Below are 27,932 nucleotides of genomic sequence, written 5' to 3' on the forward strand. Positions count from 1 at the left end.
GAGGTGGGATAAAAACTGCTCAAAGCATTATGCACAGGGTTATACTGTATAGATAACTACGGTAGCTTGCTAGATCAGGTTTCATACCTTAAACCAAAGAAAGCAATCTACATCAACAGTCTTAGAGTACTCTAGTAAATAAAACCAGCTGACCAATCTTCATTCTTAAGTGTCATATTTGTGTTGACCATAACCTAGTTGCTAATATTGCTTCACTGTTTAGGCCCAAGACTTGATAGAAGCCACCTCAACAGGACCTGAGGACTGCAGTTTAGGCAGCCTTTTGGCCATAACTCATTCCAAAAAGTTATATTGGTGTTCATCACACCATACCAGGACAGGTTTTGCAATTTGGACAAAGACACAGATCTAATCTGCCTTTTGATTAATCAACCATGCTCACCATGTCATTTTAGAGTCAGTTTTGTGTTTATGATAACAGATTGCACAATTTGGACTGAAGACCCTGATTGAAACAACCTAAACAGGCCTGGAGGTCTGATGAATTTACCCGCTTGATGCATGTCCTGCCAAACTGTCATGTTGTCATACCTTGCACAGGTTTCACCCTGTGTCTCTAATCCACCTCAATGGACATGGAGACCTTGATTTAATAAAGCCTGCTTGTTGTAATCCTTTGAAAAACATAACTGATATTGAGCATACCATCCCAGCTCAAGTTTCCCAATTTGGACCCAAGACCCTAATGGGATCCGCCTCAACGGGCCTGAAGGACTTCAAAGAAACCTTTCTTCCACATATGTCTAAAGTAAACTTGTTAAAAGGTGCAAATAGAACGCTGAATGGGGCGAGTACCCCTCAGAAGGTGAGCCTCTTGGCGGTGACAAATTCCTCCAGCTGGACCTTGCCGCCACCCATGAGGCCAAACGCCGGGTACATGATCCCCGAGCAGTCCACTTGCCTCTCATAGAGGCAGCGCATGTTGTCGGCGTCGTAGAAGTACACGCGGCCGGCGTCGTGATCCAGGCACACGCCCAGGCGCTGCGGCATGGGCAGCACACGGTTGCACGGGTCACCTGAGGCGGCGGCAGTGGCGGCAGCTGAAGACGAGGGCGACGCTTTGGGGATAAAGAGCTTGCCCATGCCTACGGTGAGGAGGGTGAAGGGCTGCGAGAGCTCGTAGCACGCGTCTTCGCTGCCACTGTCGTGGCCGCTGTCGTGGTCATACCTAGGTGAGAAAAAGAAGGAGTAATTTGACACAAACAATTGACCCAGGCAATTAAAAGCAGCAAGAAAGGGTGTCTGTCTGAGAATATAAGATCTTTACAACTTAATACTGATTCTTACATCACAAGCTTAGCTCGCAGCTTCGCTGGTAAGATTGTGTTGTGTTGCAGGTAGGTTGAAAAAGTTCTAAAGTGCAGCACGGGTGGACTGTACCTCGGGCTGCTCGTGTCTCTTGGGTGGTGGAACCACTCTTGCAGCTTTGTGTCCGAGGCCACGCCCACCTTGACCATGTAAGAGTATGGCTCTACCTTGAAGGCCCAGTAGTGTCTGCAAAACACAAAACAATTGCAAGATTAAGATCACCAAAGTACAGTCCATATTTATGGCTTTGACAAGTCTTATTTCCTTAATCAGTGGACTCTGTCCCAATTAATGGACAAATCCAATACCTTTTCCGCAAAATAAGAGCTGGTGCTACTAGGTAGTTGACCATTTAATTTTCCTCAACAGATGAATAAAGGATCAAGTATGTCACAGTAGCCTTTCCCACAACATAAGCTACGAAGAATTTCAACACTAACCAACATTTATTAGTTTTTTTTTTTTTTTAAATGTATACAGAAATACAATTTCAAATCTGCGTAATGATGCAGCATGACTCCGTGGAGAGTGGTTGTCTCCCAACTCAAAAGGTAGGGGTTTCGACTCCCGGCTAGTGTGAGCATGTCAAAGTGCCCTTGGGCAAGATACTGAACCCAGTTGCTCCTGATGCTGTGTCATCAGGAGGTAGATGATGCAACAGTGTGAAGCGCTTCGAGTACCGAAGGTAGAAAAGCCTTTACACAATAATAGGTGATGTATTTTTTTTTTTGGTATTTATTCTTCATTTTGATTAGTTATCATTTTTGTGATTATTTAAAAATGCAATTCAATATATCAAAACAAATTGCAGGATTATTGGGCATTCCAAGTAATTTTTCAGATATTGAAAGATACTATTTGAGTAAAGTACAATGGTGTCTTTTAAGTTGAGATAAGAGTTTTATCTATTCTGTCACCACATTTATGACTCATCGTTTCCCATTAAAATGAATGGAAATAACATCCGTCCCATCCCTTTAAAAAAAAAATGCTGTGACGTGCATTTCAATGAGGAAAAAAACATTACATACCATTGTATTTAACACATACAGCAATTACATGTTAAACATTTTAGAGAATTGAGAATTCAAAACAATTAAACCGGTTTTGTCACATTGCTCCTTGTGGTGGAGGCAGTATAAGACAACACAGCCGGCGACAGTGCGCAGTATGACTCCCACTTTAGTTCTAGGCTGGCCAAGCCTTGCAGAAAAGGATTGGCTGCTGGATGCATGGAGAAGGGTTTGCGCGATCGATTGACGTTCATTGTGACCTCGATGAGCGGAAGCTAGATGAACGGCAGCGATCGAAAGCGCTAGCTGGAGTCATATTTATTTTTCAACAAAATAATATGGAGGCACAGCCTGTGTTGTGCCAAAGATAATTCCGGTCATTGAGTTTCCGCTCATTGACGTCGCCGTGAGCATCAAGGTAGCCTCAACCCGTGCATACTCTATTGGACGCAGCAGCCAATTATATTGGAGCAGGGCGTGTCCTTCCAAGAGCTCAAGTGGGATTCCTTTAGTTTGATAGTAAACCAAGTTGAAGTGGCATTAAAACATCTTGAAGTGTCTGTTTTGTACTATTCTTCACTAGTTGTCAAACTTCCGCAAATGTGAAACGAGTCGAGTCCACTGCCACTTATATAGCCCTCACATCTCAAGTTCGATCTCACAAGTCAAAGTAAAACAAATAAAAATGTCTGAATGATTGCTCGTATCCAAAAAAACTATGTGTCACTTGTATCTTAAACACTAAAACATTTTAAATAAACTATAAAATGCCTTTTTAGCCTCTTCACTAATAAGTGGACACCTGATATACAGGTCCAATACTCCCATTTGACTAAATCATATGTACTTGAGAAAACAACAAATATCCTCACATCCATCATAATACTCATTTACTTTATGTGTGTTGTGGCATACCTTCCCTGAGAGATGCCTGTGTCGCCGATGATGTAGTCCAGGCTGACGTAGCTGCTCGTCTGCACGCGATCAGCGGCAAGCAGGAAGGCCACTCCGGCCACACCTTCCACCGCGTCCCGCCGCTGGTTGAGCACCAGGCGCTCCGGGCTGAAGCCGCACTTGTCATTGAACAGGAAGTCGAATGCTGTGCGTGAAAAGAGCCACATGATGTAGGTAAGAAAACTCCATTTGGATTTAACTCAACACGCAGCTCTAAAGTGCTTTCAAATACATCTGTTGGTTTTTAATTGTATTATTTTGCATGGCTGTTTTAGGACAAAACTAAATGTTTATATTCACGTTTTTTCCTTTTTAAATCAAAATTCCTATCCCAAAAAAGTTCTCATCCACGCACTTTAAAACTCAGAGGACAGATTTTTTACATCATCAGTCTGTGTAAGTGTTAAAAATGGACACATGAGGGTGCTGCAACACAAAAGAGCCACTAGGTTGGCTTACTACGCCCTCAAGAAATGTAACCACCAAGTGCAGCTATACTCCTCATTTGGGTGGAATTAATTACCTTCTATATATAGTTAGTAGGCCAACATCATGACATCATACCATAAATGCACCATATTCATTGAGTGGAAGGGTAATGTGGGGTCTCCTCCAGGGAGGGCACGCTCATTTATGTGCCTGGGAAGTCCTCATCACATATGAGGCATAATAATTCCATCTGCCTACATACCACAGCAAAGCAACATTTATAATGACTGAATTCAAGTTGACATCTACCTGACATCAGTATGAAGATAGATTTTTACGCCCCACCCCCAAAAACTTTTAGAATTCCCAAAAGTAATAATTTCAACTGCAAATATTCCACAATGAGTTTACAACGTTAGCTTAAAATGTGAATGGCTTGCAGACTATTTGATATTGGAAAGGAAAAACAAAAACAAAAAAAAAGTGGGCATGTACATGCAATTTTGACTAAAAGCACTGGCTAAATTTACCTCCTCCCAACATACAAGAATCAGTCTCTCTGTCAAGATTAATCACTTCCACAATTTCAACCCAGAAACAACAACACTGAATGGGAAAATTAAATCAAGCCAGCAATTTTCCACCTTTGGCTACATTGGGTGTACCGCAATTTTTTGGCCTATTTATAGTGTTGCTGTTTTGCGGAAAACAGCAATAACTTGACAACTTTTGCCTTTGTTCTAGTGTCACTATTATGTACAGCAACACAAAATTGGGGGGCGGGGGTCGAGTCAACCAGGCAATTTACCACCTTCTGAGGTCGTTTTAGAAGTCACAGTCACTAAAAGTCAACATTTGACTGCAATTCCTCCATAGAACACAGCATGGGACATGCAAGAGGTTCAATTCGTCCAGGCAATTGTCCATCTTCAATGTTAGAATCATAAGGTACGTTTACACAAAATCGGAATGCTCCCAATCAACCGTAAAATCCTGGCTTTCCCAGCTTTTTGGGTGGAATAGGTGAATAATGTCCATCTGGCACACTGTGGCCTTTAGAAGAAGCATCAGAAGCCCCGCCCTCTTTTTTACACCTTACTCGGGTTGTATCTAAAAGGCCCAGGTGGATAAATGCTGTATCACCTTGTGTGAAAGAGGCTAAAGCTAACCATTTGGGCTTTGTGTGGGTTCCCTGGACATCACCCTGGCTTGAAATTCCTCCTCATTATTAATGCTCAGTGAATCCTTCCACGATCGACAGAACACAGGAATGCGGATGCACCAATCACAACACGTATCCAAATCAAAGTTCAATCGGAGCGACCGTCCCAATTTGCCTTCGACTTGAAAGGACATTCAGCCAGACTAATATTTAACAACTTTTTGTGGAAGGACTCTATGATCAGCATTGTCTGCTACTGGAATTTGGGCCCATCTGTTTGAGAAGAAGCAATGAGTTAAGACATAGACCGCCATATTGGCATCTCATGCTAGCTGTCTGCGTGTGTTTCTTTAAATAGTCCCTCCTTGACAATTCAACTACACACACACTCTGGTTTGAGTCATGTGAAAGACAAAAAGAAAAACAAAAGCATCACCATGGTGATCTGCCAAAACATCAATGTGCTTCATTGCCCCTATTGTGTGCCTCAGAATTGAAAACCTAAAAAGCAAAGCATCTGTCATCTTTGAATCTGTCTCTGAGCACAAAAAAGGGGATTATCTGTTATGTTAGTCATTGCTTTGGTCAAAAAAGGCAGGCAAGTCATAATCACTTTATTCCTGTGCATAATCCCATTTGGGGATATTTATTAATAACCTGCAACTGCCGTACCCAGGAAGCACAGTGCAAGTACCTTTCTCAGGGTGGATGAGCGCAAAAATGCATATGATGTTTCTTACCCGGTGCAGGGGGTGTATGGAACGTGACCTCAGGGCTGTAAGGGCTGAACACGGAGTTCCTGCAGGTGCGCACCCTGAACGCGTACAAGCTGTCTGCGTCCAGGCCGCATACGGTGGTGCTGGGACTGTGCATGCGCTCCATCACTTGCCAGATGCCATCCTCAGCATCCTCTTGGGTCGGGGACCGCCTCGGGCCTCCCAATCTGACCACAGGGAATGTTTACTTTCAGGATGTGCTTTCATGCCAATGACGTTAATACGCTCAGTATGCGCCACCTGCGGTACTCTAGCAGGTGCTGATCTGTGGGTTGGTGGTCGTCAGACAGCCTCCAGAATATGGTGGCCTTATTATAGACTCGGCTCTTGGACAGGTCAATCATGGGGGGGTCCGGAACTGAATAGGGAGAGGCAAATCTCTTGGTTAGAGGGACAGGATCTTGACATAAATTCACACGGGGAGAAACTTGAATATTTTTTAGGATGGATTTACACTGTCATGACGTTAATAATGTGCATCAGTCAGAAATTTTGCGATTTTGCAATAGGGTCCCCATCCCCACTAGTCCACTGTGTCAATACTGCACGATGGGGAGAGTTTGAGCCCATGATTTATGATTTCTCCAAAAGTCCTTGAATATGTTCCTTTTGGCCTTAGAACTTCCAATTTGCATGCACCATTTATGGTGTTACAATACATGCATGCAAAACTCTTAACGTTATTGACAAATGTCATGAGCAGTGGATCTCATTGATTCACTAAGACGGCTCTATTAAAGCCTTTAATCCTGCTCGGCGGTGTACTTTGCTCTATTGCGTGAACTGAAGCAAATATACATGCATAAGTGGACTATCTTGCATGACACAGGCCAACAAAACAACCCACTAACTACTACTTTTATGGATGGACTCCAAGCACAAACAATGCCTTCAAATTATTCCCCAAAATGGGGGCAGTAGGCCATCAGACGTTTAAAAGACTATAGTGAAGAACAGAGGCTGCTAGCAGACGGCGAGCAGCATGGCCAAGTTTTACTGCAGGGGGTTCAGATTTCTCTCCTTTCCATCATCCTTTGTTCCAGCTACGCGCAGGAAATCGACTGATTTTTCACTATTGAGCCAGTGTTTCCGTAAGTTGGTGTCCATTTATAAAGAGACACGTTGGTGATATGAAATACAATGAAACATCAAAGTCAAGTAATCCTGCAGTCATCCATTCACAATGTAGTTTCGTATGGCTACACCTCTATTTGTAGCTCCTCAATCCAATTTTGAGCCATTTCATAGAGGTGTGGGTCCGGGAGCGAAACAATTATGTTTGGTGAATGAAAGATTGTAATTTAGTAAAAAAAAAAGCCTGGAAAGCTATTGAACAGAAAAATGTTAGCAACCTGTGGAATGATTGTTACTAACAAAACAAATCATTCAGTTATCCAGCTCGTAAATTACCATTTGTTTGTTAAATTCTAATTTAAAAAAAAAACGTCACGTTAACAAACGTTCATTAGTTTGCAAGCTTGCTAATTCACTTGATATCCTTTAGTCTGCGAGCAACTTTATTCACTAATGTCCATCAGGTAACTAACACATCCCTCAGTTAGCTCGCTATCTAACTGCTAGGTTGCAAAGCTATCATGACCTTCAGTGTGCTAGCTAGCCAAGTGGTATCCTTCAGTGAACTAAATAAATGTCTAACATCTTTCAGTTAATTGGCTAACAGATAAATGGCTGTCCCTCATATCCTAACTAAACCGCTGTCATTTAGTTTGAAACAAAAAAAAAATCCTGTTCCGCTAGCTTGACAAGTTAACAGCTTTCAATTGCAAGCTTCCTAAATTCTATCGATCAGTTAAATTACAGTATTGCAGCTAGATGGCTAACAAATTTACATTCTGAGGTATTTAAAAAAAAAAAAAAAAATTTGAGAAACAAGCAACGTTACAAAATCATTAGTCAAGTACCGGTACAACTTAGGTGGCAGACCTAAATGTAGCATTGTGTCGGAAGATGTCTAAAGTAAGCCATTTCCATTCGAACTGCATTACAGTTCAATGTTTTGGCGACATGCTAATGAGAGCAAAACCCTAGACAGAGTAACAAGTTGATTACAATGTGTTTAGTAGCAATACAAAGTAATACACTTGAGTGTCAGCTGTGCTCGTAGACGTTGGCGTTAACACTGAAGGAATAATGCAGACTGTTGTGACATTGCTGACATGGCAAACGCAGCTGAGGCCTCTTTGGCACGCCACTGCTCTCCTTTTGAGTGGACACAAGTCAACAGCTGACAGTTGCGGCTGACTGTGAGCAGACTGACAAGCAGACTCCAGAAAAGGCATTTTAAGTTCCTTCCACTTTTACCTGAGATAAATGATATGAATTGAAAAAGCCTCACCTTTATAGAACATTATTTCACCTTCAAGGAATCAGCGTGTTATGTTCAAAGCAGGGCTGAGAAAACTACTGTGCCCATGGAGCACATTTGAGTTAAAGCTGACAGAGGGGCCGGGTTAGTCATACAAAGAGAAAAAAAGGGGTAATATTTAAATATGAAATTGTTTTAGAATATTTAAGCCAATTTAATACAAAAAATACATAAATCTCTAATAGGTTGTAAAAAAAAATTACGAATTGAGTATTTTGTGTAGCCCCGACCATACTTTTTCCCTCACCGGTTCAAGGTGTCTTTTGTTTTAGCTTCCTGTGAGGGCTAATGGAAATGAGGCTGCCAATGCCCTGCCCTAATTTGATTGAAGTGTTGGCAGTTGATGAGCTATTAAAGTATCTCCTGGCCAAGCCTTTACTCTAAAAAGAGTGTGCTCATGTCCCACAAAAAGCAAACGTGTCATTTTGTGGTTTTGGGGGGAAAAAAGGATTCATCACAAAGGGAAGTTTATTTTGCTAACTTTAAGGGCAGGGCGCATGCCGTAATGGAAGCTCGACGAATGTCACAATGAGGACTCTTGATGATTTCAAGCCATCTCTTTGTACTCCAGACAGTTTGTTTTTCCATAAGCCATTCATTTTGGGCAGGAGCCTCCCTTTTCACATCAGGAAAACAGTGGTAATTGTAATTATCTCAGTTTGTGGCTGCTGTTGTGCAGAGTTAACTTGCTGAGCCCGTTTTAACTCTGTTGTAACCAAAACAGTCGCACATAACAGTTTCTCTGATAAAGTATGGCTATTTACCTCACCAGGCGTAGGGGAACAAAAGCAAAAGAAAAGATAAAGGGGGGGAACTAAAGGATGTTTGTTTGTTAGCCAGTCACTTAATCAACAAGCTTGCGAACAGAAGAATGTTATTCACTATCGGTTGATTGGATTACTCAAAACCTACTCTACCATTTTCGAACACAGAATGCGTGGTGTAGTGAGGCCTGGGTCACAGATCTATCTTTAGATAATGTACCAAAGGTTAGACACCGGTAACGATTGATCCTCTTGTTAACATGAGGGCATTGATTTTAATTACATAAAAGTGGTAACACCATTTGTAGGACAACAAGTGTATTGACTTTCCAGACAGCACTCTTTCCACGATAACAGCAAATGCATGATAATTAGGAAAAGATAGTGGTGAAAAGACACCTCACTTGTCAGCTCATTAACCAATGACGAGGCCTCAAAATTGCAGATGTCTGAACTTCGCTCCAAAAGTCAGTGTTGTGTGCGTCATGTGATGTTACCTCCGCCAAAGCACAACTCTTTGAGGAGGGTCTCCTCTCTGGACGTGTCCAGCACAAACTCATCAAAGCAGGGGTCAGCTGACGGGTGGAACGTCCTTAGAGACTCGGTGGCCTTCTGGATTCTGAACATACACACATGGCATGGTGGGTATTTGAGGCATTTTTATTTTCCTTTCGTAAAAGAGGATTAAGAATAGTGCTAGAGCGGACAGTATCACGATCCCACAAGTGCAAAGGTTCCATTCTTATCCAAAGCCGCTAATGGAGATCAATTAGCCGGCTTAAGTTTGCTTACTGCATTTGGTAACCAGCCTGCACACGGCTCGGCATATTTATGTTCCTCAGCCACACAAAAACAATACTTAAGTAACTTGAATATATACCTGACATGCAGCTGCTTGGCAGTCTGTACAAAGCAAGACTGGTCGGTCTCTTTGAGTACCTCCTGAGCATAGCCCACCAGGCCACTGTTCTCCAGCATACCTTGGTACTCCTCCATCTGGGAATATTTGTGAGGACACAAAGTAGGAATTAAAAAAAAAAAAAAGAAATCCCCGAAATAAAATTCTTAAAATTATATATTTAAAAAAAAATTGGAAAGAAAAAAGTACATTCATGAAATTTCCATTTAAGACAAACAAAACAAAATGAATAAATAAATTAAATAGGAAATTTTAAATTATACCAACCAACCATCCATATATAATTCCCATAAAATACAAGATAACCACAATTGCAAGAAAAAAAAAGAAAAATATAAAATTCGAAAACTGTAACATGTAAGAAAAATCCATATTGTAAAAAATACATACAGTATGGAATACCTAGTAAAAGATGAAACGTGTAATGTTAAAAAAAACAAAAAAAAAACAAGAATGAGCAGAAATGCCCAAACACGCACCTGTGATTTGAGCTGTCCCATGCGTCTGTCTCGTGATTGCTCAATGGATTTAAGCATCTCCAACTTTCTCTCTTGCAGGGTCTCGAACAGGCGATCAAAGTGCTCGTTGGCCTGACGCTCTGCGAGCTGCCCATTTTCCTTTGAGACAAATGAAATATGTATATTTTAGTATAAGTGAAATATTGCAAGCACATTTTATTCCAATTCAAACACATCTCAGGTTTAAGAAGACAACCAAAATGTATCTCATCAGGAAGCATCCAAATGTTTATAGTACATCACGTAAAAAACAAATCAAAAATTATTAAACGTGTCAATTGGCATGAAATCTGAAGAGAAATTGTCAGCCAAGCAGTTACCGTTTATTCGTCATTATAACCAAGATGTCTTTTATAACACTGAGCCTCTGTTGTTGTTGTCTATGAACATCAACTGCTCCACATTAAAACCTCCACCCAGTGAGTCAAGATAAGAAGAATGCACTCAAATGTCAGCTCAAACTGTCACATCATTTAGGGGAACCCAATCTGCAGTTTCCTTGTTTAAGTGGTTTACCGAACAAACCTGAATGAACAAATAGACACTGCTATTCAACTCAACGGACAGGTTTTCAAACAAGCCACATCTAAAGTATTAATTTGTTCCCTTGAAAGGATGAGTGTGCGACAAAAAAAAATTGCACTTTTGTTTTCCATTCTGGGTCAGTGTCATTTATACAGAACAGGGAAACAAATAAGGGCAAATGGCACATTTTGACCAAGTGTAAAATGAGCTTCTTGTACTATCTGCCAAAGCGCAACATTGACAGGTCGACTTTAACCCCTCACGACAATTCCACAACGTTAAAATTTACTGTATATAGAGAACAGCCACCGAAAAAGGCTGCAAAATGTCAGTTTATACAGGCAGTGTCCAAGTTGTTTCAAATACAACCTCCAATGGTGGAAAATTTCCAGTTCAACTTAGTCATCCACATTATGCATCCGTGCATTTCATACAGAATAGAAGCAATTTAAATTGTCGGCTTCTACATGCAGTAGGTCGACAAGAAATCATTTGAAAATGCCAAGCATGATCATTCATGAGCTATCTTCCCAAGTTACTTTTGTGGGTTTGAATTAGTGTACCTCTGTCTGACTGATGAGCTGCTCTAGTCCAGTAATTTGAGTCCTGACTTGGTCCTCTTTGCTGATGAGGTAATGGATACTCTTGGCCAGCTTCTCCTGTGAGAGGACAGATGAATGTACAGCAGATTTTCAGGTGGCCGATATACACGCACGCTACACACACTATAACAAGGAACATTATCTGCAATACAGAATGTCTAAATTGTAGAGCACAATGATGATGCATCGTTTTGTTTTGGGTTTTTTTGGTTCCAGCTCCCGAAACTTGAAGCTAGGCCAAATGATACACCTTTTCCACAGTTTGACAACACAATGAACACACACAGTCGAGGGGGACAAACGCTTGTAGCCGATGTAAGCTTCGTCGGCACTCGGCCGATTGAATTTCACACAGATTCTGCCCGGACTACAAGTCTAAACTCATCTTGTGTTCAAAGCACTCCGCGTTCATTGACATATCAAGATTCATTTTTCACATCCCCATTATACTGCAGATTTTTTTAAGTTAGCATTTTTGATGGGTTACTTTTAAGGCATGTGGGAAAGGACAGCCAGGAGGACAATGAGCACACAGGAGCTGCTGTCGGCCACAGCTCATTCCAAGACACTCAAATGCAACTCAAATGTACCAACATCACACAGCGCCCCATAAGGCCACACCACACAGACGCTACAAATTGTACATTTTCCACCTATTTTATGTTGGCACTTTTTTGCGTGTTCCAATAAAATATATTTTTTTCCTTTAAAAAGTGTGTTTTAATAAGTTTGTGGTTTCTAGCATTTGGGGATGGCTAATATGCATGTTCCCCACCCTCAGTGTTAAAGCATTAAACCCGTTCTCCAGGTTCTTTTGTCAAACTGAAGTTTAACCACTCGTTAAAGGTGGTTCATGTGACACGACGCTTTGTACCTTGAGAATCTTGTAGGCGTTGCTCATGGATGTGACCTTGTGGTTGGCATGCGTGCCCCCAAGCTTGCACAGGTGGCACACAGGCCGCCGGCACACCTCGCAGTACATGTTCACCTTCTCCATCTCGTGCTCGGGACACATCAGCACCTGCGGCATTAGACAGAACATTACTATGTGAAAAATAGGGAAAATGTTGTTTATATAGAAAAGCACAACAAAAATATTGTAAATAAAGTTGAAGTGAAACAGGAAGAAGCCTGACCCAAAGCATTGAGACAAGTTTCCTGATCCGCATCTTAAAAATAGAACCTAATTCAGCATTTAACAAACACCAAAAAGAGAAGTGTTTGTTACATCCAAGTTGCCTTTAGTACAATTCATCCATCCATTATCCGAGCGGCTTCCCCTCACGAGAGTTGCGTGTGTGCTCGAGCCTATCCCAGTAGGCGGGGTACACCCTGAATTGGTGTTCAGCCAATCGCAGGGCACATATACGCAAGATTTCACTCACACACCTAGAAACAAGGCTTTAATCTCCAAATTGATCCATCTTTCATCAATCTTCTGAGCAATTTCTTTCAACATGATAGGGAGAAGCTAGTGCCTGTGACTGAGTATTCCCTTCATTTCGCCTCTGAAGGTGATAAACGGCAAGGCTGGGAGACCCCACATTCCAAAAAGAAAAATCCATGCACAAACAGCTTTGTCACAAATATGCTTCATTTAGGCTATATACAAAAAAAGAAAAAATGACATCCCTCTAAAATTTGTTTCAACCCTAAATACTGGATACCAAACTGTGATCCCAAAACTCATTAACATAATTTCAAAATCAGCTCACAACAGTTTCCTTAAAAATAATTAACTTACAGATCAGGGTTTGGAAAGAAATGCCACTAATGTGCACGCAGCAAAGACTCGCCATAACAGCTCAGGCTAAACACAGCTCCTGTTCCACATGCGACCTACTATCACTCGAGCTATCACTTCAACATACTTCCTTGTCAACAATTACTACATTCCGATGAGTTGTTTTTTTTTTCTTACTAAAATGTAGCTTCTAAAGCCATCCGTCCAATGAAAAGCAAATGTTTGTATGGTGGTTCACCGTTCTGTGCCAAAGTTAACTTGCCTTGGGCCTAAAGTTGGTGGTAGGTCCCACATACTCGTGCTGGGCCTTGGGCGTACCCCAGGGGTGGTGCATCTTGAAGCACTCGTTGCAGTAGCTGGTCTTGCAGTCCATGCAGCTCTTGGTGGCTTCCTGCTGCTGCAGCGGCTTGCAGATGTTGCACATGATGGCTATAGCCGCGCGGGCCGCCTGCCGGTAGCGCTCCACGATGCTCTCCAGAGTGAAGTTCCGGAAGAGCATGCTGATGCCGCGCTCGCCCAGGTCGATGTCGTGCTGGCAGCCCGGGCAAGGGATTGTGGTGACCCGAGGTGTCACGGATCCTCGGCGCCAGCCCGGGGATGAGATGGAGCCTGGATGAGATGTGGAGTGAGCAAACGTCATGTAGAGCTTTGCAATCAAAGACTTATAGTCATCTGCTTGGGATTTTGTCTGAGGCCCTACTTGTGAATACCGTATTTAACTCAAATAACAGCCATCCGACTAAAAACAAATAGTCACCTGCCTCAATTAGACAACACACTTTTTCTTTCCAATTCTGAATTGATCGATGCTATGTTGTCACACAAGCTGATATTAAAGATAAGCTCAATGGAGAATTGTTCTTTACAATATGTTCTATGTGCCTCACTAGTTTAAACACTGCATTCCAATTAATAATAAAATAAAATCAACCCATTTATGTCCATGCCAGGGAGCGGGCATTTTGCCGCTTTCTGTCGACTAAAATGACATCACAGTTGCCCAGGGCCCAGTTAACGACCAATCACAGCTCACCGGTTTTCTAAAGTTGAGTCATGATTAGCAGTCACCCGAGCACTGAGCAACTGTGATGACGGAGAAGCACCTGTACATACGTTTCAGAAATTCATGTGAAAACACACACACCCACCCTTGCCTAACCCCAATTGTGTAAATAAACCAGCCATTAATTGAGGAAATGCAGTAATTAAGCTAAAGAAAAACATTGAGCTGCAAAATCTAATACAAACGCCATCAAAATGTCTTCCACTTGATGATTGTCATCTGAAGTGTAAATTACAATTCAGTAGGATCGCAAATAGGGCCTCAGCATGGTCTCCTCACTTTGTGATTGGTCTATCAACAATGACTATTGACTACTGCGCCTCACATATGTTGGATGCATGTAACAGAAGCACAACACAAAGCATCATATCAAGCAACTGTCACTCGTGGTCTGGGAGAAGGCGCTATCTTAAGACCACTGTGGCTCGTTGAGAAAGATGACAAGCAGTCATGTGTGAGTGAAGAAAATGGGATTTGGGGTTCTTTTTTTCTTCTACATTGCAATTCATTCAACATTCACAACAGTGGTAGACAGAAAGTGCTGATAGTGAGCTGGACCAGGGGATATTCAGTCTTTGAATGACAAGACATTTTGAGACTTCTGCTCAGTTAGCAATGCAAAGACGAGCCCGACGGCGTGTTTTGCTTTTTCTCCACGTTTTTCAACTTTTTTCGTGTGATGCCACCAAAGACTTATAAAGCTTGGTACAATATGAGAAAGATAAACTAAATAAATTAACAGCATCCAGCCCATAAAGGGTATTTAACTTTTGAGTGGCTATTGTCATTTTTTTTTTACTTACTGTACACAAGTGTTCAGACTATTGAAGCTATCACCTGTTCATTCATGGTGGCAAAAAAAAAAATTCCACTTTCATTTGTTCCAATGTAAAAATTTGTTTTGCAAACTATTTGGGCTTCATTGTGAGGTGAAGGCAACTTTTAAGTAACATTTCAACGTTTAGTTACTGTAATGCACCATATAAATAAAGTTATATTGTAACTAAATGTTGAAATGTTACATTTCCTGTATCCATAATAAAAGGTTTTATGGCCGCAATTTTCTATGTCCTGTTTTCTTACAGGAAAACATTATAAAGGAACAACTTGGAAGTCGACCAGTGTGACCAAAGGACTGTCTTTCAACCGGATTGAATCATTCATCCATTGGTCCAGTTGGCACATAAACACTTACTGCCATGTCCTCCTAAAGCAACATTGCTTTCAAGAGTTAATTCTATTTTTTTTCCTCTCCACAATACTGGGCTTGTTACTGATGCAGCAGCAGCATCCTAACAAGTGAGGTACACACACATCACGGGCACAAAAGCGGTGAGGACAGATGCAAAAAAAAAAAAAAAAAAAAAAAACACTGTGTGAACACACAAAGCCAGCAAACTCAAGTGACGACGCAGCAAATAAAATAAAAAAAATAAAAAACATTGACAAGAATATTGCTTCACGTTTCTGGGGCAGAGGAGAAGTGAGGAGTGCTGGATTTATCTCAGTATTTCCACTTCGTTTCCGAGGACCTGAAAATTCAATCGAACACTCCTCAGGTGAGGAAGAAACACTGTGGAAGGGGGGATGGGGGAGAGCAGTGGGAAGAGCAACAAAGTGTGAACTGTGATGGCTCGGCATATATGCCGTGCACGTGAGTGACGAAGCGTGACATGTTTGAGAGCTCCAGGCTAACGTGGCTGGCAGAATGCAAGCGCTGATCATGACAAACTCAATATGATAATGGGCATGATGCGGCTCCCGTACGACAAGTGACCCGGCCCTGCAGCGAAAGTGCTTCGGCTTCTACCATCTGAGGGATGATTCTCAGGTTTTCTTTAATGTGCCGGCCAGAAGAAAGCAGGACAGATATAATCTTGTACTGTCTTGAACTCCTATTGCCACGACGACGCCTCACTGAGCAAGGGGTTCTGAGTGGGAGCTTGACTTCACGTGTAATTCAGACCATAAAATTCCCGACTCACAAAAGGTTGGGGACAATGGTAATTTAAAAAAAATACAACTACGGTTATTTTTTTTAGAGGCTCACCAACCTATAATTCTTTTCTAATCTGATCAGAGCTAAAGAAAATAAACCATCCCATGACGAATATTCACTAGCATCCAAAGCGCAATTAAACATTGGCAGCTCCAGCTATGAAACAAACGCGCAATAGTTTTCTGCTTTGTTTCTCTTGGCTTGCAGTGACAATTCTCCCTCAGCATGCGCTAAATCATTAGCAGCTGTTTTTGTGTATTTAATGCCACGAGGTGCCGATAAGTAGAGCGTGTAGCGGGCCCTGAAGGCGCTGGTGTCAATAAGAGCAAGAATTGAGGTGAGACCAAACGGCGTCAGTGCGTTGATTAAGGCTTCTTTCTTTCATCACAAATTTTTTCATGTCATTAATTTTGTTGGGTGTAAATAGTAGGACAGATACTTTAACAGATCTTTACTAAAGTTTCGAATTGATCTCCAACTGTTTAATCAAATCATCCTAGTTACTGTGAAGATGGAATTTGCTTCTCCTTCACTTACTTGGCAGTTGTTAATAGCAACCGTGACTTATGACTAAGTTTACGGGCTAAGCAGTTTCTCCCAACATCATTTAACAGCTGTATTTCTTGAGCTACATTGTTTCCTGAAAGATATACATCTCTCTTTTGGAACTCTTGATTTAAAATCTATTCCTACAGCGGCGATATACCCAAATCTTTTTCGAAACACGGTGTAGCCTAGCATTAGCTTACACAATCGTCGTCGTAAAGTTTTTGAACATTTAAAAAAAAAAATTGGAACTGAAGAGCCATTCTCTTTTTTTCACTGAATCAAAAACTAAATTTGGGGGAAGGGAATTTTTCATTGGTCACTGACTTTACATAATGAAGGCTACAAATACCGTAGTTAAGGCTATTTTTTCCATTTCCGTGTTACCGGTAACCCACATTAAAACACTATAGCGGAAAATTGCAAAAATCACATTACATTTAATGCATCAGTCAGAAACAGGACAAACTTATTAATGATACAAATTTTAAGGGGCAAAGTGCCGTATAATAAATACATTTTAGGGCCCACCGCAAAATCATGGCTTTGGAATAACTTAATGTTTTCAAAAGGGTATTCATTTTGCCATTTGCAGCCATGTATCCTCTGAAGTCCTCAGTTTACAATTCAAGGTATTTCGAGGTTATGAACAATGCTCAATGAAATAATTTGCACGCTACATTACTGCCATACTTACTGTTTTTCATTTGATCATTTCATATTTTTATAAGTGCTTTTCATACAAATATTTACTATCATTATGATGTCTCACTAGATAAGTTCTGCTCACATATTCAGCATAGAAACCGGACACCGTCATAAACGGGACCTCATGTAAAAGACATTTGTTGGGCCTCTATGCTATACAGATATCTGGTCTAAGTTTGAGTGCAACAGCCACAAAGTCCCTAAAATTAATTAATAATCATCCACAAAACGAAACAAAAATCCATGTTTAGCTCCTTTCTCGTGTAAGTTTGCAGTTGTTTGGTAGTGATGACAAGGCTTAAAAAAAAAACAAAAAAACAAAAGGGTGAGGACTAGCGGAGAAGTAACACTCAAGCTAGGGTTTCACAAAGAGGGTCCACTGGCGACACTGTACTCACTACTACAGTTACTCAACAGCCGGAGGCCGCGTCTACCTCGACTTCCGAGCGACCTTCGCACTGAGGCTGCAAGCAATCAACAAAAAGAGGTGACAATAAAATGTGAAACAAACGCATGAATGTGTGCGATCATGTCATCATGAAAACAGTCAGTGATAAGCAAGTGGTTAATAAATAAACATAAGAGTGTAATGTAGCTTGGCGTGGAATACAATGACAGATGATTGAACACAGTGACTAAGCAATTATTATTCAAACAATGAATCCAGAAAGTATTCACAGCGCCATTTCGTCCACATTTTTCTTTAAGTGATAAAACATATTTGAAAATGGAATAAATTCATTTTGAAAGGGGCAGCGCACCAATGCTCCCAATCCAACCTAATTGAGCTTGCGACGAAGACTTCAGAAAATACTGTGCATACCTAATACATGTGATTTTAGTTTAGGAGTGGGATTTGGAGGATAATTAATGAATTCATTCCATTTTTGAAAACAGCAGTAATATAAAATGTAAATACTTTCCAGATGCAACAATATATACTTCAATAGGTACACCTGAAGACTCTAAAGCTGTATCAAAATGTTTGACTTGGATGTCATTGGAAGGTTCAGGTGTACCTAATGTAGTGTCCACCGAGTGCATCGTGAACATGCAAAACCAGAATCACGTCAATAAAAAAAAATGCATCAGTGTTGTTAATATCGTGATTTAAGATGGACCCCACAGATGGACCTAATTGACAGATTTATTTATTTATATTTTGGAATTTCTATCATTTTTTTGGGGGGTGCGGGGGACGCTTATTGGTAGTAGAGGTATTAGAGTGGTTCAATTCTGAGAAAGAAAATCCCGATCATTTTCTCTCAAACCTTATTTTCCGAGAACCATTACAATTTCTTTGTAAAATACAAAATGAAAATAAAGTATTTTGTCTTTTATTTATATTCATTTTTTCACTTTCTTTCTATGAAGGAAGCCACAAAATCATAAATCAAATGTAAGTAACTCAAATTAAAGAATGATTCGATTAATCGCCAAGCCGTAGTGTGATGCGTCCCATTTTGGTCGTCTTCAAACATGAGATTGTAGTGGAACACGAAGGACGAGAAGCATTCTTTTAGCCTCTCACGGCACAGTGAGGCCCGTCCCAGTTGCACACTGATTATTTTAATAAATAAACAGCCAGCAGGTCCCCTTCCATTCTTCGCCTTTCACTAATCCCTCATTCATTCCTTACAGGGACAGCCTGTGTCGTCATGGCAACCGACCATCGGAGTGGCGGTGGCTGTCTTGTTTTTTCGGTGAGGTAACGAGCTCCTAAATTGTGGCCCTTAAACAACAAGATGCACTCTGTATTATTGTAATCACCTTACTAAAAGAGAAGGCGGATATTTAAAATCCTCAGTAGAATGTTTACTGCCTACTAATGCTGGAGCGGAATGATGAATGTTCATAGTTTACATATCGGGGAGTTGTCCTAGCACATAGAGGGGCTTTCAGTCTGTCGAGAGATTTGCTTATTCAAAAGTGGGGGTTTTGGTTTCCTGTGTCAACTCAACACATACTGCATATAATAAACTCATTCAGCTTGCATTGAAGTGTCAGAGTGAAGAATGTTCCCAAATGAACTTTTTTTTTTTTTTTTTAAACTCTTTTCTGCCAATGACCTCTCATTCCCATAGCAACCACTTGTAGCTTGGTCTGGTCTTGTTATACTGTGCTACTACAACAAAGTGGAGACTGCGGAGTATAAAAATGCAGCCTCTAGAGGAGGCATGGACAACTGGCGGACCACAGGCCGCATGCGGCCCCCAAATCAATCCCGCCCCCACCCAAAAAAAAAAAAAAAAAGAACAGTTTTATTCGAGAGGACAAGTGTTGTTATAGTTGATGAAAACTAAATAAAATTAAACTGGAAAAAAAAATTAAGGAAAAAAAATGTAAATGGATTTGAAAAAAAATTCATTAACTGAAAGTGTACCTTACATTTTTATGCAACACTAACTGTATAGCCAAAATTATTTCATTTTCATCAATTAACATCATTGGCGAGCTTTCAGGGTTCATTTCAAATATATTTGGTATCGTTTGAGAATTGTAGTTTTCTTTATAACACAATACATAGTGGCCTTATTTTTAAATCCTATTCAACACACCATGTATTTAAAAACTAAAACTAATACAAAACTAAAAGGAAGCATTTTTTTTTTCAAATTCAATCCATCTGAATTTTAGAAACAAAAGTCAAAACTAAACGAAATCTTACTGTAAAGAAAAATCCAACAACAATTGTAATAGACTTGGGTCAGCTGCAACAAAGTGGAATGTGTGGAGTATAAATACAGCAGCCTCCAGAGCGACGTTAACTTTAGCATGTGCTGCCCAAATAGTATCGAGTTTGCACGCTTGGTGCACCAGTTGACCTGGTACAAGAGATGGTACAGATTTCATCCAAGTGGAGACTAAGGGCTTCTGCAGCAAAGTGGAGACTGCGTCCAAACGCCGCAGAGTCTGTCGCTAAGCTAATGTTAGCATGTGTTTTTGTTTTGGTTCATTCTAGCCACGTATAAATACTACAATAACAAGCAGAGATTCAATTGGAGCGACTTTACTGGTTAACGAGGCATAAAATGCTGCGTGTCCCACTGACACAACTTTTAAAGACTTGTCCTACCCAAAACTGTACATAACACTTCAAAACATTCCTGCCTTGTCGGTGTTCGCCGATTGTCCGGGGTTATTTAACATCCCCTCAATACCTAAAAACCAGTAGTGACGATTCATGCTTGAGCTTATCAAAACTCAGCAGTTAACTTAAAAGTGACTCCTACTTAGGAAAATAGACGAGTTTAGCTCAAGAAAGGCATATGTGCCATGTTGCCATTCAATCATTTGTGTTCATCAAAGTAGGACAAGAAGGAGGAGGGATGCACAACAACGCGTGGCCCACTGAGCTCTGCCTTTTGTCTTGAGCCGTGAACCTCGAAAGTCAGACACTTCAGAATTTGACCCACATTTTGGGAGAAAAACATGCCCCTGAAGTCACAGAAACGCGAACAAGCGTACATTTAGCCCCCATCCTACGAATCTTGTTTTTCCTTTCGCTTTTTGAAGCACCCTTTGGAAAAGATGGGCGCTGAATGTACAAGGGGGAAGAACAGCAGCAAAGAGGAAGTCACGTAACATATGCAGGCATTTGGTCAAGGGGTGCTCCATTACTTTGTTACTTAGCAGTAATTTAAGTTACCTAACATTGTTTTAAGAGACTTCATGCACTTTATGTGCTAGTTACATTACTTGATGCAACTTTAATCTACATGACCATACATTACTTTGTATTGCTTTACGTTACATAACACTAAATTTGTTTCGTTACATGCTTTAAATTACTCACGTTACTTTCCATTGCTTCCTTTCTTTGACGTTACTTTAGATCACACTACTATAAATTATTCAATGTTACGTTAACTTAGGTCATGCTACCCTGCAACACTTCGTGTTACCTTGTTTCTTTGAGTTACTTTGCAACACGCTCTTTTGCATTACTTAATGCTAAAAGTTGTTACATGAAGTTATGCTACTTTAGACCAGTTTACCTTACATTAGTCAGAAATGTTACAGTATTTTTTACATTCATTTGTGTTCAAGTTATGTTGCATTGACCAAAGCCGATTTACGCTATTTTACATCAGGCCATATTTACTATTTATTACTTGTATCGCACTATTTAGAAAAAAAAAAAAAAAAACTTCAACATTTAAATGGTACTTTATCATTTTGTTATAATACTTTGTAATGCAAGGTCTGCTACCTAACGTTATCTTGTGTTAACTTGTATAACTTTGCATGACTGTTTTACTTTTACTTGGTTTCGCTACTTGGAGTCGATTCATTTTGTTATGTTTCACTGCAATATTTTATTGTGCAAGTTGTGTTAACATGCCTTTGAACTCACTATAGGTTGATGACTTGACCTCACCTTAACACACGATATACAATACAACTTTACACTACATTGAGCTACCAATTGTGTTTACTAGACGATATTCACAGTGGTTTAATAATTCTCATGCTTTTATGATGAAGAATTTTGAACAATATGAAAACCATGATGCCTGTATGCAACAAACAATCACCTTTGAATTCGCCTTTAAAGTAAAAAAATGTGCGTCACCTAATTTATATACACAGTTAATGAAGGTTAACCGTTGATTCTGGAACGGATTGATTTACACAATTTTCATTGAGGGAAAATGTAAACTTTTTGCATGTGACTTCAGAGGTTACACTGAATTTCATCTCCCGAACCGAGGTCGATATATCACACCTGTCTCATTAAGTCTCACACTGACCTGATCGCACCAGCTTGTCCAGCCTCTCCATGGAGGGCGAGGGCACACGGGACCTAGGGCTGCCCGGCAACGAGCACTCGGAGCTGCCATCCAAGGAGTCGTCATAGTTGAGCATGAGCAGCTCGCGGACACATTTGTGACACACGCTGTGCTGGCAGGGGAGGATGAGCGGGTGCGTGAAGAGCTCCTTGCAGATGGGGCAGATCAGCTCCCGCTCGATATTCTTGATGGGTACCTGCAGGCGGCAAAGTCGTTAACCATCAATTTGACCCAATCTCCACCACGTAGCGCAAAACTATCATCAAGTTTTCCACCATACTCTCTACTAGACTTTTTAACCCAAATTTATTCCATACATACCAACCCTATACAATTTTCCCCAAATTCCTCTTTATGCAACAAATCTGACCAAAATTTCAACTAACAGAGCCTTCTTTTAACCACATATAATAAAGACTGTAGTCACCCAATTTAAACCATATAGTTCACGTTTTACCTAAGTTTCCTCGGTACGGAACCAAAACTTTGTGAACGCCTTGAAATTCAAATGGTCCCAAACACGCAAAGGGTCAAGAAACTCAAGTTATTAATTCTTGATAATGCACAGCTGTGAACTCCAAGTCATTCAGGTCATAAGGCATCATCCACATCATAAGGCTGAGTGAGAAAATTAAACACAGCATGGGCCGTCTCCCCAGTTTTCTTGCCTGTACTATGTAGCAGATTTAAAATAACTTTAGGAGTAAAGTGAGCGAAAGAGAAACTAAACTGTTTATCGTATCCTTTCAATATAATTTCACTTGATACAGCTGCTTTTTTTGTCCATTTCCCTTAATGCAGTAGACTTTTGGACCAATTTTACACAAAACAGTGTTATTTTTATCAATTTCTTTACCCAGTTTCATTCCCTGCCGCACAGAACCCTTAACTCAAGTTGCCACCATGCAGTAGAAACATTTGACCATGAAAAAAAGAACTGTCTACCCAATTGTACTCCAGTCAATGCTGCTGTTTTAAACCAATCTCAAATTATATCAGGGGTCCTCAATCCTGTCCTCAGAGTGCATCTTATTTTCCATCTCTCCCTGCTGCAACAAACCTGATTCAAACTATCAGATAACCAGCAAAGTCTACAGAAGCTAAACAACAAGCCTAATCATTTGAGTCAGGTGTGTTGCAGTGGGGAGAGATGGAAAACAGACAGGAAAGTGAACCTTGAGGAACAGGATTAAAGACTCCTGCTTTATATAGTAGACGTTTTACCAAATGTATTAAGGATTTTTTTTCCCAAAACATTGCACAAACTCATTTCAAGTGCAATGCAAATTCGTTTGTTTTAATATAATTGTAAGCCATGTATTTGGTGTGCTTTTTGTCACATAAATGTTAACCAAAAGGGCAACCACGAAGCACTTGCCGTGTCAGTGTGACAATTACTTTCAAGTCTGCTTTGCGTCTTTATGTAGCGTAGTTTTCACACATTACATAAGGAAGGATTAAGTCGACCAGCTAAATATAGACAAAAAAACGCTCACGTTTACGACTTAAGCGGCTGTTTGAACGACATAAAAAACAATACATAGGAGAAATTAGGCTAAAAGAAGATTACAAAAAAAAAACGCCAAAATGTGTCGAAAAGAAACGTTCAAAAGACGCGATGCTTCGAATATGTGTTGGAATTTGCGGGTCTGGGGAAGTAAAAATGACAATCTTGAAGTCGCGTCTTGCCAAACTTATCAAACTTTTCCCTGAGTGACTTACCGCGTGCGTGCTACTTCGCCGCATCTCCACAGTCATGACGAAGAGGGGGGTTTCACTTCCCACGTTAAGTTAGACAATAAAACGATTTTCTTTACTGTCCCAACACAAATGGCGTGTGTTTGGACGGCAGCTGATGCAGAATTTAAAAAAGCCGTGTGAACTTTTCGTGACGCGGTAGAAAAAGCAGAGCCGGTGAAACAGCTGAAGTAGCCGACGCTTACTGTGGCTGTGAAGGCAGCACGCTTGGAGAAGAAAGAGGAGGGGGGTGTGAGAAGAAAGAGGAGGGGGGTATCTCCATGGGAACCACTGTTGCTTTCAAGAGCATCTCGTAAAGTTAATCACCTCGATCATTCATCTTAACATTCGTATATTTTACTGTCAAACGAATACGGATTGTGTGGAAATGGAGTCCGTCTGTTGAATAAACGTTGAATAAGTAAAATGACACCTTTATTGATACCACGATTAAGCGTGTTTCAATGAAGTGCTCTCGAGTTGTAAACTATAAAAGTAAAAGCTAATGGCTAATGCTAACACAATGGTGGTTTAATTGACATGGTCACGGGACACTTTATTAGGTACAACAGCTTATTGGATCATTGCAAGAACTGCGTGAAATGAGTTATATTGTGGGTTTTGGTCGATAATTTCAACAAATTAAACATTGTTTATTATTGTGGTTGTTGTTTGCACGACTACAAAAATTGCGTTAAAACAATGAAGGATTTGTGAGGGACATCGTTTGACCTAGCGCAGACTGTGTCTATTATTTCCCATGGGATTTGTTTTTGTTTTGTTTTCAGTAGTGTCACTCGTACCACTAAAAACTGTGCAGTTGTATAAATGTAAATCTGAGAACAGGAGTGATAACCCTCCTTCTTCCCTATTATCCAGGATCATAAACACCTCTTAGTAACCGGGTGACCTGACTCACTGCACAGCTGCTGCCAAGTGTGCCACATACACGACTACATGCTCAAGAAGAGTGTGCACCCTGCCTGCAGCACTGTGGAACTGCTGTGCAAACAAACGCTCGCCTCATTGCAACACTTTTACTTCAAGCCTGCAACAGTAACCAATTGCTGAAACAGCAAAGAGCTCTGCAATTGATAGATCAGTATCAATGTCAGTATCCAGGAATGGTGCTGGAACCTATTTAGATCTTATGAGAATACTTGCACTGATCTATTTTTAGGCAGTAAAGTATACATCAAATAATAATAAAATACACTCACTAACCATGATGAATAATTAGAATATGCAGTTAATAGGATGACACTCTGAGGGGTAACAAAATGCACATTCAATGAAGAACTGCCAATACTCACACAGAACTCATACAGGCACTCCACATACTCATGCCCACTTGCTCTTTCACCTTTCATGGCATCATAACCACCAATCAAGAGGCCCTTAATTGCCTCAGACTGAGCCCATTCATCCATTATCTGAACCGTCTATAAATTGCATCAAAATGTGTCTAATTATTAATGTAATAACATATTTATGGTTGTGCTTGTAGTTTCTATTGAGGTTTAGCGACATCAGAATGAAGTGATCAGGGTACGTAGATCACACAGTATTGTCAAGAACTACAGGCTGGAACATATGCAAAATTGGATTATAGTACATGGCAATATGGGATCATAGAACCAACGAACAGAGGAATTCCATTGTGTTTTAACTGCAGTGGGGTTTTTTACATTTTATTTCTTATCTTTCTAAAATGTTGTGTAAAAAATGTTGACTTTCAAACTCAGATTGTAGTAGGGCATCATGCACGGTGTGATCAGGACATCTGTGAACCCAGCAAACACGCAAAAAAATAAAATAATTAAAAAAAGAAAAACAGCACAGTCATGCTATCATGAAGTTAAGGGCTGGGTGAAGGGAGATATGATGCACTTTCATTGGAGATACTATTATTATTATTATTATGATAATATGATCGTTATCATTTTGTTTTGTCTGCATTTTTTTGTTTTATTTGTGAAAATTGTGTGTAAATTCCATTGTGCAATGTTTGTAAATGTTTTAATTGCATTAGCTTTTATTTTGCCTTGTTTGTACTCTGCAGCTGAGGTTGGCATTCCCAATGTGCTATGGCCTTACCAAGATAAAGGTTTAATTGTAATTAATATTTTTCATTTGTATTTTTTACATTTTTATTTTGTATTGTTATTGTGATTCATTTCTTGAGGTACAAAGTAGGAGACCTGGTAAGCTAATTCATTTTTTTACTGTTACATGTTTAATTGTAAAATAACATGTTTCTTGAGTTTTTTTGTTTTAGTTTTATTCAACTTTTTTTTTTACATGTTTTTCTTCCAAAACAGCAGAGCGTCATGTACGTTTTTTTAAATATTTACTTTCACAAAAGTCATTTATGTAAACAAAAGTACTTTTAAAATGTTTATTTTAGTTATTTAATTATGTTTTTATTTCTTGTAAGGATTTGATGTGTACCACAGACTTTTGGTTCTCTTTCACACAGAAGGTCAGAAAATTAGGAACAGCTCTTATGCTGTACAGCTCGACCCACCCACCAACTATCATAATAAATAAACCTATTGGTAAATGAAAAATTATCCCTGTAAAGATAAAATATTTAGATTCATCGCTCATATTGGAGCTCATACGTCAACCTAAAAGAAAAGTAACCGCTAATCACATTATGCATGCACCTGCCGAAATCATTATGTTCAATAGCGAGCATTGAGAACGGCAGCAGCATGTCAGCCTTCACGAGTAATGAATTCAAAATGGCAATAAATCATACAAATATGACGTCGTCAGTCAAAGGGGAAGCACATCGTATCTACTGTTTCACATTAAAATCACCATAAATCATATCGATGTGCCATAAACCGCACCGGTCAGGCTTCCATGGGGGCCGGGAGCCAGACGACAAGACACACCGCCGTCTGCGCTCCCATCGCCGGCAGCGAGACTCACCTCGCCCCGCTCGATGCGCTCCACGATGCTGGCGAACTCCGTCATGTCCTCAGAGTCCGACATGGCTGCAGAATGACTAGGATGAGGAGGATGAAGAGGATGATGCAAGCGCGGGAGCTGTATTAAATATTACACACACGCGCACGCACCCGCACACGCACACACATTCCCAACAGCTGTGGTTTAGATCAACATAAGAGCCATCCCATCCACACTCCCTCACTCCCTCCCTGTATGTTTGTGAGTGTCTTCTACAGTGCATGCGCAGACGTCAGAAAAACAATTTTCATCGTTCATATGCAGTACGTTTATACTGTTATATATTTAGTGTCTATGCATCTTCCTACCTCCTGCTTGCAGACTGCATCCCTGAGCGGAGATGTCTCCTGTCACACAGAGACCCTTTGACAGAGAATGAATGAAGGGCTCTACTCTTTGATACGTATCATCTAAATTATTAATATTTTTTTCTTTTACGTTTGAGAGACAACGTGGAACAACAAAGAGGACACTGATTTTCTTCTGTTTGGTGCAATCATATTTTGTTACATGTTGTGTATTATGGGAATTCATACATGGAATAAAGTAGCGCTATGTGCTGAATCAGCCCACGTACTGTGTCCATCTATATGTTGTATTACACATTGCACATGGTCACTTTTTCCTAATCTATCCAATCCATCCACCCATGTCTAGGAGAAAATGAGCCAGTCAGGTGCAGCACTGTGCTCCATAAACCATTTACTGTAATGTGCGCTAATGTATTACACAAGCCCATCAAACGCTCCTCCTTCGCCTTGAACAGCATAAGAGTGAGCCACAAGAGGGAGAATTAAGTTTGTGATCTCATTTTATTTTGCTATTTTGGAAATGCCACTTGCCCAACATCGGCAGATGGCCTTTTTGGCTACACGTCGCATCGCAGACACATTCCGCAGCAGACTTTGATAACAATCACAAGTCACCTACTTACTGTTATTACTTTCCACACATATTATATATGTACAATAAAAAAAATTCCCATC

General features: G+C 40.4%; 1 protein-coding gene across 4 annotated transcripts; it reads right to left on the bottom strand.

Annotated features, from left to right (window-relative positions):
- Positions 1–372: 372 nt before the first annotated feature.
- trim36 (tripartite motif containing 36) lies at positions 373–27,119 on the bottom strand. 4 transcript variants are annotated; one of them, XM_088295519.1, is made up of 14 exons: positions 26,908–27,119; positions 22,192–22,426; positions 17,872–17,901; positions 13,384–13,730; positions 12,252–12,398; positions 11,339–11,434; positions 10,212–10,349; positions 9,694–9,809; positions 9,311–9,432; positions 5,904–6,021; positions 5,628–5,830; positions 3,258–3,441; positions 1,402–1,515; positions 373–1,189 (listed from the first exon to the last, which is right to left on the bottom strand). In XM_088295519.1, exons 1-14 carry the CDS (start codon positions 26,968–26,970, stop codon positions 820–822), a joined length of 2,283 nt encoding a protein of 760 aa, XP_088151645.1. In that variant the 5' UTR covers positions 26,971–27,119; the 3' UTR covers positions 373–819. The 4 variants fall into 4 exon arrangements, with proteins under 4 accessions (XP_088151645.1, XP_088151650.1, XP_088151659.1 ...); XM_088295524.1 differs by lacking the exon at positions 26,908–27,119 and adding an exon at positions 23,953–24,185; XM_088295533.1 differs by lacking the exon at positions 17,872–17,901 and having other exon boundaries at positions 26,908–27,118.
- Positions 27,120–27,932: the final 813 nt, after the last annotated feature.

Source organism: Idiotropiscis lumnitzeri, chromosome 1 (genome assembly GCF_059441095.1).
Source record: "Idiotropiscis lumnitzeri isolate Australia: NSW breed Sydney's pygmy pipehorse chromosome 1, RoL_Ilum_1.0, whole genome shotgun sequence".
Lineage (NCBI taxonomy): Eukaryota > Metazoa > Chordata > Actinopteri > Syngnathiformes > Syngnathidae > Idiotropiscis > Idiotropiscis lumnitzeri.

Bases quoted from the DNA above. Each gene is read 5' to 3' on its own strand.
- trim36 (XM_088295519.1), bottom strand. From the start codon at position 26,970: ATGTCGGACTCTGAGGACATGACGGAGTTCGCCAGCATCGTGGAGCGC. The intron at 13,731-17,871 runs GTAGACGCGGCC...CATCTCATCCAG, and splicing joins AAGGTCGCTCGGAAGTCGAG to GCTCCATCTCATCCCCGGGC. The intron at 10,350-11,338 runs GTACACTAATTC...TTTGTCTCAAAG, and splicing joins AGCTCATCAGTCAGACAGAG to GAAAATGGGCAGCTCGCAGA.